Source organism: Cydia amplana, chromosome 25 (genome assembly GCF_948474715.1).
Source record: "Cydia amplana chromosome 25, ilCydAmpl1.1, whole genome shotgun sequence".
Classification (NCBI taxonomy): domain Eukaryota; kingdom Metazoa; phylum Arthropoda; class Insecta; order Lepidoptera; family Tortricidae; genus Cydia; species Cydia amplana.
The window spans coordinates 7,980,184-7,996,935 of NC_086093.1; the positions used below are offsets into that span (position 1 = coordinate 7,980,184).

Here is a 16,752-nt window from a genome sequence, read left to right on the forward strand (position 1 = left end):
GATCCCCGAAATATATTTACATATAAATAAATAAATATTAGGGGACATCTTACACAAATCAACCTAGCCCCAAACTAAGCAAAGCTTGTACTATCGGAGCTAGGCGACGATATATAAATATACAAGAATTCCTCGTTTAAAGTTATAAGATAATAAGCTTAGTCTCATATATACATAGTTTGTTTGTAATTCCAGCGACTCGCCTATGGCGTCTCTGCCTGGCCACAGTCCGCACCGCGTCTCCAGAGTGGAGTTCCACCCTTCGGGCAGGATGCTGGCGGCGGCAGTCTTCGACAGCAGCTGGAGGCTGTGGGACCTGGAAACAGGTAACATTTGTAGTTTGTAGTTCCAGCGACTCACCGATGGCGTCTCTGCCTGGCCACAGTCCGCACCGCGTCTCCAGAGTGGAGTTCCACCCTTCGGGCAGGATGCTGGCGGCGGCAGTCTTCGACAGCAGCTGGAGGCTGTGGGACCTGGAAACAGGTAACATTTGTAGTTTGTAGTTCCAGCGACTCACCGATGGCGTCTCTGCCTGGCCACAGTCCGCACCGCGTCTCCAGAGTGGAGTTCCACCCTTCGGGCAGGATGCTGGCGGCGGCAGTCTTCGACAGCAGCTGGAGGCTGTGGGACCTGGAAACAGGTAACATTTGTAGTTTGTAGTTCCAGCGACTCACCGATGGCGTCTCTGCCTGGCCACAGTCCGCACCGCGTCTCCAGAGTGGAGTTCCACCCTTCGGGCAGGATGCTGGCGGCGGCAGTCTTCGACAGCAGCTGGAGGCTGTGGGACCTGGAAACAGGTAACATTTGTAGTTTGTAGTTCCAGCGACTCACCGATGGCGTCTCTGCCTGGCCACAGTCCGCACCGCGTCTCCAGAGTGGAGTTCCACCCTTCGGGCAGGATGCTGGCGGCGGCAGTCTTCGACAGCAGCTGGAGGCTGTGGGACCTGGAAACAGGTAACATTTGTAGTTTGTAGTTCCAGCGACTCACCGATGGCGTCTCTGCCTGGCCACAGTCCGCACCGCGTCTCCAGAGTGGAGTTCCACCCTTCGGGCAGGATGCTGGCGGCGGCAGTCTTCGACAGCAGCTGGAGGCTGTGGGACCTGGAAACAGGTAACATTTGTAGTTTGTAGTTCCAGCGACTCACCGATGGCGTCTCTGCCTGGCCACAGTCCGCACCGCGTCTCCAGAGTGGAGTTCCACCCTTCGGGCAGGATGCTGGCGGCGGCAGTCTTCGACAGCAGCTGGAGGCTGTGGGACCTGGAAACAGGTAACATTTGTAGTTTGTAGTTCCAGCGACTCACCGATGGCGTCTCTGCCTGGCCACAGTCCGCACCGCGTCTCCAGAGTGGAGTTCCACCCTTCGGGCAGGATGCTGGCGGCGGCAGTCTTCGACAGCAGCTGGAGGCTGTGGGACCTGGAAACAGGTAACATTTGTAGTTTGTAGTTCCAGCGACTCACCGATGGCGTCTCTGCCTGGCCACAGTCCGCACCGCGTCTCCAGAGTGGAGTTCCACCCTTCGGGCAGGATGCTGGCGGCGGCAGTCTTCGACAGCAGCTGGAGGCTGTGGGACCTGGAAACAGGTAACATTTGTAGTTTGTAGTTCCAGCGACTCACCGATGGCGTCTCTGCCTGGCCACAGTCCGCACCGCGTCTCCAGAGTGGAGTTCCACCCTTCGGGCAGGATGCTGGCGGCGGCAGTCTTCGACAGCAGCTGGAGGCTGTGGGACCTGGAAACAGGTAACATTTGTAGTTTGTAGTTCCAGCGACTCACCGATGGCGTCTCTGCCTGGCCACAGTCCGCACCGCGTCTCCAGAGTGGAGTTCCACCCTTCGGGCAGGATGCTGGCGGCGGCAGTCTTCGACAGCAGCTGGAGGCTGTGGGACCTGGAAACAGGTAACATTTGTAGTTTGTAGTTCCAGCGACTCACCGATGGCGTCTCTGCCTGGCCACAGTCCGCACCGCGTCTCCAGAGTGGAGTTCCACCCTTCGGGCAGGATGCTGGCGGCGGCAGTCTTCGACAGCAGCTGGAGGCTGTGGGACCTGGAAACAGGTAACATTTGTAGTTTGTAGTTCCAGCGACTCACCGATGGCGTCTCTGCCTGGCCACAGTCCGCACCGCGTCTCCAGAGTGGAGTTCCACCCTTCGGGCAGGATGCTGGCGGCGGCAGTCTTCGACAGCAGCTGGAGGCTGTGGGACCTGGAAACAGGTAACATTTGTAGTTTGTAGTTCCAGCGACTCACCGATGGCGTCTCTGCCTGGCCACAGTCCGCACCGCGTCTCCAGAGTGGAGTTCCACCCTTCGGGCAGGATGCTGGCGGCGGCAGTCTTCGACAGCAGCTGGAGGCTGTGGGACCTGGAAACAGGTAACATTTTAATCACTACATATAGATGGTCAAGCAGATGTTGTCAGTAGAAGGCGTAAATTTGAAAAATGTAGGCGCGAAGGGATACCGTCCCATAGAAAATTTGAATTTCGCGCCTTTTTTTACTGACAAGATTTGGTTGACCAGCTATAGTATAAAACAAGGTCGCTTCCCGCTGTCTGTCTGTCTGTATGTATGCTTAGGTTTTTCAAACTACGCAACGGATTTTGATGCGGTTTTTTTTAATAGATAGAGAAGATATTAGGTATATTTTACAAAAAAATATTAAACGGTATTGTATCTGGAGAAGCCCAAACTTGGTATGGTATGTTTTGAAAATTATTTTGATTATAATAAAAAAAATGACTTAAATGTAATGATGTGATATATTTTTGGAATCGGCTCAGAAAGCCCTTTCGTTTAATACCACACACGATAGGTATCTGTCAGCTCCCAGTGGCTCATATATGAGCCAGAACGCTTATGGGTGACGTCATATCGTGGGATTCGACAGGTTAAAAAAAAATTGTTTATTCCATACAAAAAAAAGATGGCGTCATAACTCCTCTCGTTTTTTTTTTAATTGTTGGTGCTTCGGGTCAAATTATTTCAAATGTCCTAAAGATCAATCGTACCGATTTTCATACCTTTAACATCATTTGCAGAATTTTACTGAATTTCGCGTTGTACCGCCAGCGCTAATACCTGATTGGGCAACGTGAAAGCGCTCTAAAGCTTTGGCTTCCTCCGAAAGCGGTGCCGTCATATAGCGGCCGTCTCCATACAAATACTACGACATCCATATTTAGCCGTATTATTTAGTATGGAGACGGCCGCTATATGACGGCACCGCTATCCTAGGAAAACCGATCTTAACAGTTTTTTTTTTCAGCGACGGAGGTTCTACATCAAGAAGGTCACGCCAAAGAGGTCTACAGCGTCGCCTTCCAGTGTGACGGGTCCCTCGCGGTCACCGGGTGAGGCACACAGAATAAATAAGTGTTAAGCTTTGGATTCCTCCGAAAACGGTGCCGTCATATGACGGCCGTCATATAGCGGCAGCAAAAGACGGCCGTCTTTACGGTGGCGACATGTGGAAAGTACCACGGCGTCATAACACACCGTCATCCACCAAGGTCAAAGCGGCAAATTTGAAAAATGTAGGCGCGATGGGATAACGTCCCATAGAAAATTTGAATTTCGCGCCTTTTCCTACTGACAAGATTTGCTTGATCATCTATAATTTACTTGGAGGATGAAATATCATCAGAAGAGCAAAATAATCGTGGTACGGAATCATTTATTCAAATCTCGTGTCATTTATTCAAAATGGCGTCACCGCTATCTAATAAAACGTTCACGAAACTATCGACAAGGTCATGACGGCCGTCATCTTACGTTACGTTGACAATCAACGTAACGTAACGCTGTCTAGGAAACCGCGCCATCTTGTTTACATAGACAACGTTCTAGTGACGTCAGTCAACGCTATATAGCGGCCGTAATATGACGGCACCGTTTTCGGAGGAATCCAAAGCTCAAGGCCTGAGTGGACGCTCGCTCGGCGACGCGTGCGGCGTGGCTGTGGGCTCACGCGTGATGTGAGCAGCGTGCACTTTTTTTTTTTTTTGTATACAAAAGTTTCGCCAAACTGTAGACAGTTTGTTAGCGAATAGTGCGCTCTCGATTATTTTTAACTAAGGCCGCTCCTATACGAGCGCATTTGTTTAACATGCACGCCGCACGCCCGCCCCGCTGCACGCACAACAAGAGCGGCCACTCAGGCTTTACACTAATAGAGCGGTGAGAGAGTGCGACTTGCAATCCGGAGGTCGCGGGTTCAAACCTCAGCTCGTACCAATGAGTTATTCGAAACTTATGTACGAAATATCATTTGATTTTTACTAGTCGCTTTTTAGGCCACCAAACGAAGGAAAAACGGGGGATATAATATGTGTGGTCGCGTATTTTGGCATAGTTGTAGGGAATGGTATTAAACAACATACTAAAAGTACCGGGGGGTGGGGGTGAAGCTAACGGTACGAGTAGGGCTTGCAAATATTCGAAACTTTCAAATATTCGAATATTCGACTTTTTCTGACGACGTATTCGAATATTCGAATATTATAAAAAATAAGAAAAGGAACGAGAAATCGGTTTATTATCGTTTTATTCAAAAGCTTTTATCACATATTGCTAAAACTAAGGATATTTGACAGAAATCCACTTAATTGACTAGATTTTATCATCCTACTATTACTATTTATAAGATGCCCACATTTATAAAAACAAGTAAAACGCCAAAATTAGACATTTAATATTTCTAGATAAAACTTATTATAAATGCGTCGTTGCGTGAAATAATATAACTTTAACCATCCAAACACCTAGGTATGTAAGATATTTTTTTCAGTAGGTAATTATTTTCCGATTTAAATTAACTTGAAATCACTCATAGGCCTGTAAAAAGGCCTTTAATTTCATTGTATTTTGAATCTTTATTGACTTTATTTGTTTTGGCAAGTTATTACTCCTAATGGTCGGCTAATTATATAATATTGGAATATTTAAGGGAAAAAGTTAGTTGAGTACTGGGTGGATTATTCGTCAGCTAAAGGTGCATGGTTAGATTACCAAGTTGGGCAGGTTGGGTATGATTAAATGTGAGAATTGCGATAAGTGGCAAGGTTTAGACTTCAAAAATTCGCTTAACGTACGCTAGTACTGAATAAACAGAATGACCCTTTAACTTAAAACTTACGCACCGTAAAAATAACATACTTTTTGATTTCGTTTTCTTTTAAATTGAGTTAGGTTTCACTGTATTCACGAAGTCTATCGAGAGGAATACAGTAAAAATATTATTTCCTTCGTATTTGGGTACCTACCGTTCCCCATTCACTGTAAATACCGTAAAACACACAGAAACTGTAACTACAGTGGATGACATAGATTGTTTTATAGTAATAAAAAATATTCGAATATTCGAAACCTGAGCGGCCGAATATTCGAATATCAAAACAGGTCGAATATTCGACAAATTCGAATATTCGAATTGCAAGCCCTAGGTACGAGGTTAAAGTATTTTTTCCACTTTTAAATTTATTATTAGCTTAATAGCATCGTTTGCAGACGTTTCTTGCAGAAATTAAACAAATTTAACACATATCAGTGAAAGAATAAGGATCAAAGTGAAATGGCGTTCTAAAAGTTTTAAACATCTGTCGAAAGATGGCAGTAAATTTACCGTGACTACAAAGCTTACTATGACAATAACTATCTATATACTCTATTCTCTTTGCAACTTATAAAATAAATATCTGGGAGACCGAGCTTTGCACGGAAAACATATAAAAACTCAAAAATGCGCGTTTTCCCAGGGACAAGACTTAGCTAGATCGATTTTTCGCCCCCGAAACCCCCCATATAGCAAATTTCATCGAAATCGTTAGAGCCGATTCCGAGATCCCCGAAATATATATAAATAAATAAATAAACAAGAATTGCTCGTTTAAAGGTATTAGATTAGATTTGATAGATATACCTACATTTATTTTATATTGTTTCGTATTATTTCCAGTGGCATGGACGCATTCGGCCGCGTGTGGGACTTGCGCACGGGACGTTGTGTCATGTTCCTGGAGGGTCATTTAGGCCCCGTATTAGGGGTCGACTGGTCCCCGTGCGGGTACACACTCGCTACTGCCGCGCAAGATCATCAGGTAAGCAGAGACATGTGTAAACTCATGTTGGGGGTCATTTTGAACCCATATTAGGTGTGTAAGGGGTCATTAAGGCCCCGTATTAGGGGTCGATTGGTCCCCGTGCGGGTACACGCTCGCTACTGCCGCGCAAGATCATCAGGTAAGCAGAGACATGTAAGCTCATGTTGGGGGTCATTTTGAACGCTTATTAGGTGTATAAGGGGTCATTTAGGCCCAGTATTAGGGTCGACTGGTTTCCGTGCGGGTACACGCTCGCTACTGCCGCGCAAGATCATCAGGTAAGCAGAGACATGTAAGCTCATGTTGGGGGTCATTTCGAACTCATATTAGGTGTGTATGGGGTCATTTAGGCCCCATATTAGGGGTCGACTGGTCCCTGTACACGGGTACACGCTCGCTACTGCCGCGCAAGATCATCAGGTAAGCAGAGACATGTAAGCTCATGTTGGGGGTCATTTTGAACCCATATTAGGTGTGTATGGGGTCATTTAGGCCCCATATTAGGGGTCGACTAGTCCCTGTACACGGGTACACACTCGCTACTGCCGCGCAAGATCATCAGGTAAGCAGAGACATGTAAGCTCATGTTGGGAGTCATTTTGAACCCATATTAGGTGTGTAAGGGGTCATTAAGGCCCCGTATTAGGGGTCGATTGGTCCCCGTGCGGGTACACGCTCGCTACTGCCGCGCAAGATCATCAGGTAAGCAGAGACATGTAAGCTCATGTTGGGGGTCATTTTGAACGCTTATTAGGTGTATAAGGGGTCATTTAGGCCCAGTATTAGGGTCGACTGGTTTCCGTGCGGGTACACGCTCGCTACTGCCGCGCAAGATCATCAGGTAAGCAGAGACATGTAAGCTCATGTTGGGGGTCATTTCGAACTCATATTAGGTGTGTATGGGGTCATTTAGGCCCCATATTAGGGGTCGACTGGTCCCTGTACACGGGTACACGCTCGCTACTGCCGCGCAAGATCATCAGGTAAGCAGAGACATGTAAGCTCATGTTGGGGGTCATTTTGAACCCATATTAGGTGTGTATGGGGTCATTTAGGCCCCATATTAGGGGTCGACTAGTCCCTGTACACGGGTACACACTCGCTACTGCCGCGCAAGATCATCAGGTAAGCAGAGACATGTAAGCTCATGTTGGGAGTCATTTTGAACGCCTATTAGGTGTGTAAGGGGTCATTAAGGCCCCGTATTAGGGGTCGTCTGGTCCCCGTGCGGGTACACGCTCGCTACTGCCGCGCGAGATCATAAGCAAATTGTGAGACGCAAATACACATTGGACAAAGTATCTCTACTGAGTTTTCCCAATCCTCCGTTAGATGGCGCTGTACCCACCGTGAACTGGCTAACGGAGGGCCATTCGAAAACGTTGGATATCGAGTCGTGTACTGTATGGGACAACTATAAAGTTGAAATTTGGTATTTTTTGCTGGCGGTCGTCGACATTTACATGTGAGACGCCGTTCTAAATAGGGAACTTTGCGCGAAATTCTGCGTAGGGGGCGCCACTCCGCCACTCCCACAACAAGTCACAATCAAAGGCCCGTTTACATGGTGCGAGTTTCTCGCACGTTTTGGGGCGAGAAATCGTATGACATTATCGTCAAGCGATTCTCGTACAAAATGTTTACATTCACGCAAATAAAAACTCGCCTACGATTATGTCATGCGATACTCGTACGGAGATTATCGCCAGAAAAATAGTTTACACGGAGAGCTGCATTCTAGGGAGATATTTGCTTAAGATTTGTCGACTCGTCTAAACTGGTTCTCGTATGACGTTTTTTCACGAACGTGCGAGTATCGCACGAATCGGTGCGAACCGATTTTCATACGAATTTTACCTGTCAACTTACGTAATTAGTTGGTAATCATTTTCACTATACTGTGAATATTCTTAATAAATATTTCTTGTTTCTCACATTATTTTTAATTTTAGAGGTAATATAAGTATTTTATGTTCCATTTATTTGAACTTGCCTGAAATTATGTGACGTTGCTTTTAAGAAAAAATAAGTTGTCGGGAAACAGTAACATTTAAGTGTACAGAGTGTTTCTGTTTTATATCTGACCATACTCTGAGGGGTGAATACATATTATGTAGGTCATACAAAATAACTTATAGCTACTATGGGGCCAGCCCCGAAATCGCGAAAAAATCAGATTTTGCATAAATTTCTAAGAACCATGACATACGTCAATGTTTTCTATGGAACAGCAGATTTATTTTTCGCTATTTCGGGGTTGGCTACATAGTAAAAGTCGTGCCAGCCTAACATAATTCACCCCTCAGAGTACCTATGGTCAAACATCACAAAATACACTCTATGAAAAGAAATACATTGTTGTGCGGTTTGGTAGGTAAGCAGAGACATGTAAGCTCATGTTGGGGGTCATTTTGAACCCATATTAGGTGTGTAAGGGGTCATTAAGGCCCCGTATTAGGGGTCGATTGGTCCCCGTGCGGGTACACGCTCGCTACTGCCGCGCAAGATCATCAGGTAAGCAGAGACATGTAAGCTCATGTTGGGGGTCATTTTGAACGCTTATTAGGCGTGTAAGGGGTCATTTAGGCCCCGTATTAGGGATCGACTGGTCCCCGTGCGGTTACACACTCGCTACTGCCGCGCAAGATCATCAGGTAAGCAGAGACATGTAAGCTCATGTTGGGGGTCATTTTGAACGCTTATTAGGCGTGTAAGGGGTCATTAAGGGCCCGTATTAGGGGTCGACTGGTCCGACACTCGCTACTGCCGCGCAAGATCATAAGCAAAATGTGAGACGCAAATACACATTGGACAAAGTATCTCTACTGAGTTTTCCCAATCCTCCGTTAGATGGCGCTGTACCCACCGTGAACTGGCTAACGGAGAGTCATTCGAAAACGTTGGATATCGAGTCGTGTACTGCATAGGACAACTAGAAAGTTGAAATTTGGTATTTTTTGCTGGCGGTCGTCCACATTTACATGTGAGACGCCGTTCTAAATAGGGAACTTTACGCGAAATTCTGCGTAGGGGGCGCCACTCCCACAACAAGTCACAATCAAAGGCCCGTTTACATGGTGCGAGTTTCTCGCACGTTTTGGGGCGAGAAATCGTATGACATTATCGTCAGGCGATTCTCGTACAAAAATGTTTACATTCACGCAAATAAAAACTCGCCTACGATTATGTCATGCGATACTCGTACGGAGATTATCGCCAGAAAAATAGTTTACATGGAGAGCTGCATTCTAGGGAGATATTTGCTTACGATTTCTCGACTCGTCTAAACTGGTTCTGGTATGACATTTTTTCACGAACGTGCGAGTATCGCACGAATCGGTGCGAACCGATTTTCATACGAATTTTACCTGTCAACTTACGTAATTAGTTGGTAATCATTTTCACTATACTGTGAATATTCTTAATAAATATTTCGTGTTTCTCACATTATTTTTAATTTTAGAGGTAATAAAGTATTTTATGTTGCATTTATTTGAACTTGCCTGAAATTAATAAACGTTGCTTTTAAGAAAAAATAAGTTGTCGGGAAACAGTAACATTGTTTTATATCTGACCATACTCTGAGAGGTGAATACATATTATGTAGGTCATACAAAAGAACTTATAGCTACTATGGGGCCAGCCCCGAAATCGCGAAAAAAAGATTATAAATTTCTAAGAATCATGACATACGTCAATGTTTTCTATGGAACAGCAGATTTATTTTTCGCTATTTCGGAGTTGGCTACATAGTAAAAGCCGTGCCAGCCTAACATAATTCACCCCTCAGAGTACCTATGGTCAAACATCACAAAATACACTCTATGAAAAGAAAAACATTGTTGTGTGGTTTGGCTATTAATAAAACATTTAAACTCTCCCAAAAAACACATAAAATTGGGTATCCAACAAACATGAACTCGAAAAACACAAATTCAAAATGTTTTATTTGCAAATATAGGTAGTACATACAGTGATGGTAATCTTACAATAAGTGGTGTCGCTATATTTGACCAACAGGCATGCAAAAAACATATGTACATATGTAGAAATGATTAAATTTTTAAGCATATTATTGTATGTTTAAGATTAAAATCACTCCAAGATTAGGTTGTCTTAAATCTAAATTAAAATCGAAAATCGAAATACGATTATCGCATTTAAATTTTGTTTACACGGAGACATCCAATCAGCAAAGGCGAGGCGATTATCGCTCCTTCTAGTACGATATCGTACGTTTAGTTTACATGATACTATATTTTTTCTCGTGCTACGATAATCGTATGGTCGAGGCGAGAAACTCGCACCATGTAAATGGGCCTTTAAGGGTCTACCGCAAACGAGTGAGTCGAGATTTTGTTATCTAACCTCTCTATCACTCTTGCATATTCGAGCGATAAAGAGGCAGATAGATGAGTTTCGATTTCGTGTTTCCCGGTAGGCTCTTTGTAATCAAACTTGTCAAAAAACAGTTTAAGGTACAGTATGTATAAGTTATTCTATGAAGTCTATGGTGTACTAACGTCGCTAGTGCTGCACTCTGATGGCAAAACATTCCAGTAATACTCCCTATTGTTATCAATCATCATTTGACGCGTCAAATATAGGCAGATACCGCTGAGTTGTCCCGATCCCCGCTAGATGGCGCTGTACCCGCCGTGAACTGGCTAACGGGGAGTCGATTCGAAAACGTTGGGTGTCGATCGTTTTGCTGTCAAGGGCAACTAGATAGTTGAAATTTTCGCATTTTTTGCTGACGGCTGTCAACATTATATGTTGGACACCGTTTTAAATTATTGGAAATTAGCGACCCGCCCCGGTCACAGAATAAATAATAGTACTAAGTACAGAAGACCCACTCTCTAACAAAACGCGTCTGTTACGATCAGCACAGATATGGCCGCTAGGTGGCGACAGCGCCACGCGTGGCTTATGGCTTTCCCCAAAATTGGGGCCGAACGGATGTACTTTTAGCTACCTGTAGCAAAGCGACGAAATCGCGGAGTGAGACACACCTGGTATAAGTTACTCTATGGCAGTGTTTTACAATATTTTTCATGACGCGACCCCCTTAGTATGAACAAAATATTTCGCTTATGTATTGCCTTACAGCTGATAGAGGCTTCGCGACCCCCCCACAGTTTGAAAAGCACTGCTCTATGGTATACTTACGTCGCTAGTGCTGCACTCTGGCGGCAAAACATTGCAGTAATACTCTCTATTCTTGGAGGAACTGTCACCATTCGACGCGTCAAGTATAGGCGGACTCCGCTGAGTTGTCCCTATCCCCCGCTAGATGGCGCTGTACCCGCCGTAAACTGGCTAACGGCGTGTCTATTCGAAAACGTTGGGTGTCGATCGTTTTGCTGCTAAGGTTAACTAGAGAGTTGAAATTTTTACATTTTTTGCTGACGGCTGTCGACATTTATATGTTGGACACCGTTTTAAATTATTAAAAACTAGCGAACCGCCCCGGCTTCGCACGGGTTAACAAATTATACATAAACCTTCCTCTTGAATCACTCTATCTGTTAAAAAAAACCGCATCAAAATCCGTTGCGTAGTTTTAAACAGGGATCGGAACCGGTTTTTTGCAAAAACTTAGAAATAACCATATTATATACTATATATTACGACTTCGTATTATTAGATTGCTCATTAGAAATGTTAGATATGTAATAATTAGCAAAGAACGAAAAAATACCGGTATCCGATCCCTGGTTTTAAAGATCTAAACCACAGAATAAATAATAGTACTAGGTACAGAAGACTCACTCTCTAACAAAACGCGTCTGTTACGATCAGCACAGATATGGCCGCTAGGTGGCGACAGCGCCACGCGCGGCTTATGGCTTTCCCCAAAATTGGGGCCGAACGGATGTACTTTTAGCTACCTGTAGCAAAGCGACGAAATCGCGGAGTGAGACACGCCTGACTAAGCATACATTGACGTCCGGTCTGGCCTAGTGGATAGTGACCCTGCTGTGAAGCGGTCCTGGGTTCGAATCCCGGTAACGGCATTTATTTGATAAGCACAGATATTTGTTCCCGAGTCATGGTTGGTTTCTATGTATTTAAGAATTCGTATATGATATAATATATATCGTTGTCTGAGTACCCACAACACAAGCTTTCTTGAGCTTACCGTGGGGCTTAGTCAATTTGTGTAAAAATGTCCTATAATATTTATTTATTTATTATTATCTATTTATACATACAGACAGACAGACAGGGAAGCGACTTTGTTTTATACTATGTAGTGATGAAGCTGTGAAATACGTACACTATACAGTCGCCATAAGATATATCAGAGCAGCCGAGGTGCTTAAAAATTACTGAACACGCACTCTAACGCCCTGACAATAGAGGCGTGTTCAGATATTTGAGTTTCTTTTTTTATTTGCAGGCGAAAATTTGGGACCTTAGGAAGAGATCCTGCGTGTACACTATAGCGGCACACACACATCTGCTAAGCGGTAACTATACTCATACTTTTGTTCTACACGGGTCTCTATTGTTTCCGAAAAAGTTATAAGCCATAAATGCCATAATTTATTGTTTGTCCGCATTTTCGTTAAACATAATTAGTTTGGTTTAGAAAATTGCGTAACTTTTCAGGATTGCCACATAAAACAAACCTAACCTATCCTATCTATAGGATAACCTTACGAAAATCTTGAAAAGTTAACGGTTTTAGTTTTAGGACTAAGGGCTAGATCACGTTGAGCGAGGGGGGGTATAAGGAAACCTCACGTGTATTTTTCTACAGTGAACGAAACTAAGAAAAAAAAAGGGTTGGGGTAGCCAAAAACCTCACCAAATATCACCAATTGGTCAAAAAGTAGCCGAAAATAACTCGCGTGATTTGTGCACAACCCCTAATGATAAATTGATAATATGACAAACGATACATTATGACTTAAAACTTTATAGCAAAGAAAGGCATATTCTCCCATTCTATTCTACCAATATAAATGTATATGTTTGTACGAGTACATACATATTTGAATCGCTTAACCTCTACCCGCCCATACGTCAAACCTTGCCAAGCAAAATGAAATTTTATTTTGTCAACACAAAGTTCAAATTAGAATGGAACAGGAGACCTTTTTATAGGTCTCTGGGTGGCTCGAGGAATTATGGTGCATTAGGCTCAGAAAAAGGAGATTTTAAAAAGTCGTATCGCTTTTTTGGATCACAACACGGCTGCCATAAATTGAATTAGCAATCTTCTTGCTCAAGGAAGTTCCAAGCCCCAAGGCCAAGGTGTTTACAAATATGTGAACAAAAAGCAAAGCAGAAAAGCGAAGCTTTTGTCCACATATTTGTGACACCTTGGCCGACTGATGGCGACTGTATCGAGAAACAATCATAAGATGTTATGAAAACTTCTATTGGCAAGGTGCGAAGTCGGTGGAGGGGGAAGTGGCGCTGATCGTCTCAAACACAGGTAATCTTATGGAATGTCCGACATTAGTACTAGCGGCAGCCGCTTGAACTAATTTTTACTCCATAAGATTTAACGTAGAAAGTCCGACAAAATGAGGGCAGCACCAGTCGTGCACCTAGCGAATAGGGGTTACTTAAAATTTGTAATAAGTGAGCGTTTCTTTAATTTTTTGGCATTTTTATATATTATGACCCTTTTGCCATTTTTGTGTTGTTCTACTCAGAATCACGAGCTCTTTCGATCCTAAGGGTGTGACGTTTAGCGTCGCAGTTAGGGTTGGAAAGAGGTAGGAAGGAAATGAAAGTTGGATAGAGGTAGGAAGGAAATGAAAGTTTAATTTAGAAAAGTTAATTAATATTAGGTTCTTAGAATTACAATAAGTTAGCTAGGGCCGTGAGTCCTTATAACTGAGCCGGCAAGAATGAAATAATGAAACAAGTCTTTAATAGGAGGCACTTTCCTGGAACTCTACTTCGCAGGCGGGCAGTTGTAGATGGCTCCGCTGAACAAAGCAGGCATCGCAGTCGCAGGTCCAGAGTATTCTAAGATGGATCCTCAGCTCGGAATGGAAACCTTCCAGATTGTGGAGCATGCGCATAGCGCAACCCGGGGTAGTGCAGGCTAGTGGGCTTTCAGAGTCAACCCCAGACTTGATCCCGATCCGGGGAAATGTCCACAGCATAATACTAATAGGGCATGATCTAAAATAATATCAAGTTAGATAAATTACATTATTTTAGAGATCTTTTTTGCATAAAATTGTCGACGATGTCATTATTTTTCTTCAAGTCACAGACTTCTGAAAACTATTTGAAAATGTTTTCTAAATTTTTACAATCCGCCAGCACAAAACGCTTAGCGCAAACGAGGTTTTATAGCAAACCGTTACAAGGGTAACATTCCATTTCTGACCGCAGCTGCACTACTGGTACTGAACGCGTCGCTGTTACTGTCAATTTCCATAGTAAAATGAACAGTAGTGCAGCTGGGGTTGGAAATGGACTGTCACCTTAATGGGATAAAAAAAAAATCCCAGTTTTTTTCTATTGTTTTACCATTTCTCAATATACTTTGTATGGCGGTAACAAAAAGGAATGTTTGAACAATGTATGTAATTTTTTTTTGTAGACGTGCGATACCAAAAGAGCCACGGTCACTTCCTGATGACGACGTCTTATGACAAGAGTGCCAAGCTGTGGTCCAACCCGGCCTGGCATCCCCTCCGCACGCTAGCTGGACACGACAACAAGGTACCGCCCATAGAAAAAAACGACCACCACCAAAGAGACCACAGAGAAAAAAATACATAGAGTGCCCACTCCATACATCAGTTTTAGTACCAAAAAGACTATTAGCATCTAGCATCGAGTAGCGGAACTATCAGTACTGCTACTTGACAATAGATGTAGCACCGACCGGAAAGTCTTACGCTGTTGAGATAAGACTTTCCGGTCGGTGCTACATCTATTGTCAAGTAGCAGTACTGATAGTTCCGCTACTCGATGCCAGATGTAGATACTGAAATTAATAGTCTGAACTGATGTATGGAGTGAGCACTCTTGTCTTACTATATTTCTCTATGCCGAGACCATCGACGTCTTATGACAAGAGTGCCAAGCTGTGGTCCAACCCGGCCTGGCATCCCCTCCGCACGCTGGTACTACTCACATTAGAGGACTCACTGAGACCATAGAGAAAGAAATACATAGAGTGCTCACTCCATACATCAGTTTTGGTATCAAAAATACTATTATTTTCATAGTCGCCATCTAGCATCGAGTAGCGGAATTATCGGTACTGCTACTTGACAATAGATGTAGCACCGACCCAAAAGTCTAATGCTCAACAATTTTCAGCTAATAATATAACCGGATTAACCGGAACTCTGTGTTTAACTCCTTCTGCTTGTAATATTAGTTGTAAATTGTTGTTCAATACAATTTTCGTGAGTCGCGACTCACTAGGCATCTAGTATCAAGTAGCGGTACTGATAATTCCGCTATTTGATGTTAGATGGCGACTATGAAAATAATAGTATTTTTGATACCAAAACTCAGTACGCGATACACGGCCGTCGTGAACGCTGCTCGCACTGTTAGTGCTTGAAAAAGGAGACCTAGGTTCTCCGAAACATGTCGCGCGAGTGACTTTAAAGTGAGTCTAACTTAACCGTGAAATTATTCTATGACAATAACCCTCTATACACTAGTATCTTTGCTATACGCAATACGTTTAACAAAAACTTTGTTTCAGGTGATGTCGGGCGATATATCGTACGACAACAAGTATATGGCGACGTGTTCGTACGACAGGACCTTCAAGCTCTGGTCGCCAGACCTCGCGTGATCTTATAGTATAGTTTGTCGCTTTCTAATAGACCCCGAAGGCTAATCCTATTGTCTATTGTTAAGAAAAACCGCTCGTGCCACGTGCCACAACCACCTGCATAAAAAATCGGTACTTCGGTTACTGAGTGCCGGCGAGTCGAACGCTACAGAACCAGTCTAAAATGTGTCATCGAGATGCGTAACAAAAGCGCGTTATCGGAGAGCGCACCTACACTGGTTTTTTGAGCGTTGGACTAGCCCGCGCTCAGGTGCCAAATAGAATAATGAAGACCCTTTTTTGCAGGTAAGTAGCACGTGCGGTTTTACTGAACAATAGACAATAGGATAAGCCTTCGGGCTCTACTAAAAAGCTACAAACTATATTTTATGCAACCGTTGTTTAAGAGAGGTCAAAAAAGGCGAGTGGCGTGAGTAGCGATTTGAGGCGAAGCCGAAAATTGTTAATAAAGACGCGACGAGTAGTTTTTGACTCAGTTAAACAACGTTGCATACAATACTTTTTCTACGACCACTTACTTTGAAATAAATTTGTAAATTTAACAAATGTTTTTAATTCAAGAAGTAGCAAAAATGGAGGGGACGGGCGGGAAAATAATGAATGAATGAATGAAATAAATAAAAAACATGGCTATGTTTCACTTATTTGTCTCGGGTCTTTTTTTTACAAAACTCGACTACGTCTCGTTTTGTAACTTCGACCCTTGAATTTTAAGAACCCTTATTATATCACTGTTGCATAAACTACTATTATATGTTGCTGGATTCGTCAATCTATAAAGAACAACTGTCTAATCTTCAAAAGTGCGACCAAAAATGAAATTCAAGTGTGTGCGTAAATTGTCTATGTGAGATCAAAAATAGT

At 43.6% G+C, this 16,752-nt stretch overlaps 1 protein-coding gene across 1 annotated transcript in view; it reads left to right on the forward strand.

Moving 5' to 3' along the window:
* Nucleotides 1-15,888, forward strand: part of LOC134659625 (U4/U6 small nuclear ribonucleoprotein Prp4) — a 32,008-nt gene extending 16,120 nt beyond the window's left edge. The window contains exons 9-14 of the mRNA XM_063515308.1: nt 196-326; nt 3,260-3,344; nt 5,948-6,089; nt 12,499-12,568; nt 14,671-14,792; nt 15,796-15,888. Coding sequence (XP_063371378.1) covers nt 196-326; nt 3,260-3,344; nt 5,948-6,089; nt 12,499-12,568; nt 14,671-14,792; nt 15,796-15,888 — 643 coding nt within the window. The remainder of the gene's footprint in view (nt 1-195; nt 327-3,259; nt 3,345-5,947; nt 6,090-12,498; nt 12,569-14,670; nt 14,793-15,795) is intronic.
* The last annotated feature ends 864 nt before the right edge of the window (nt 15,889-16,752 follow it).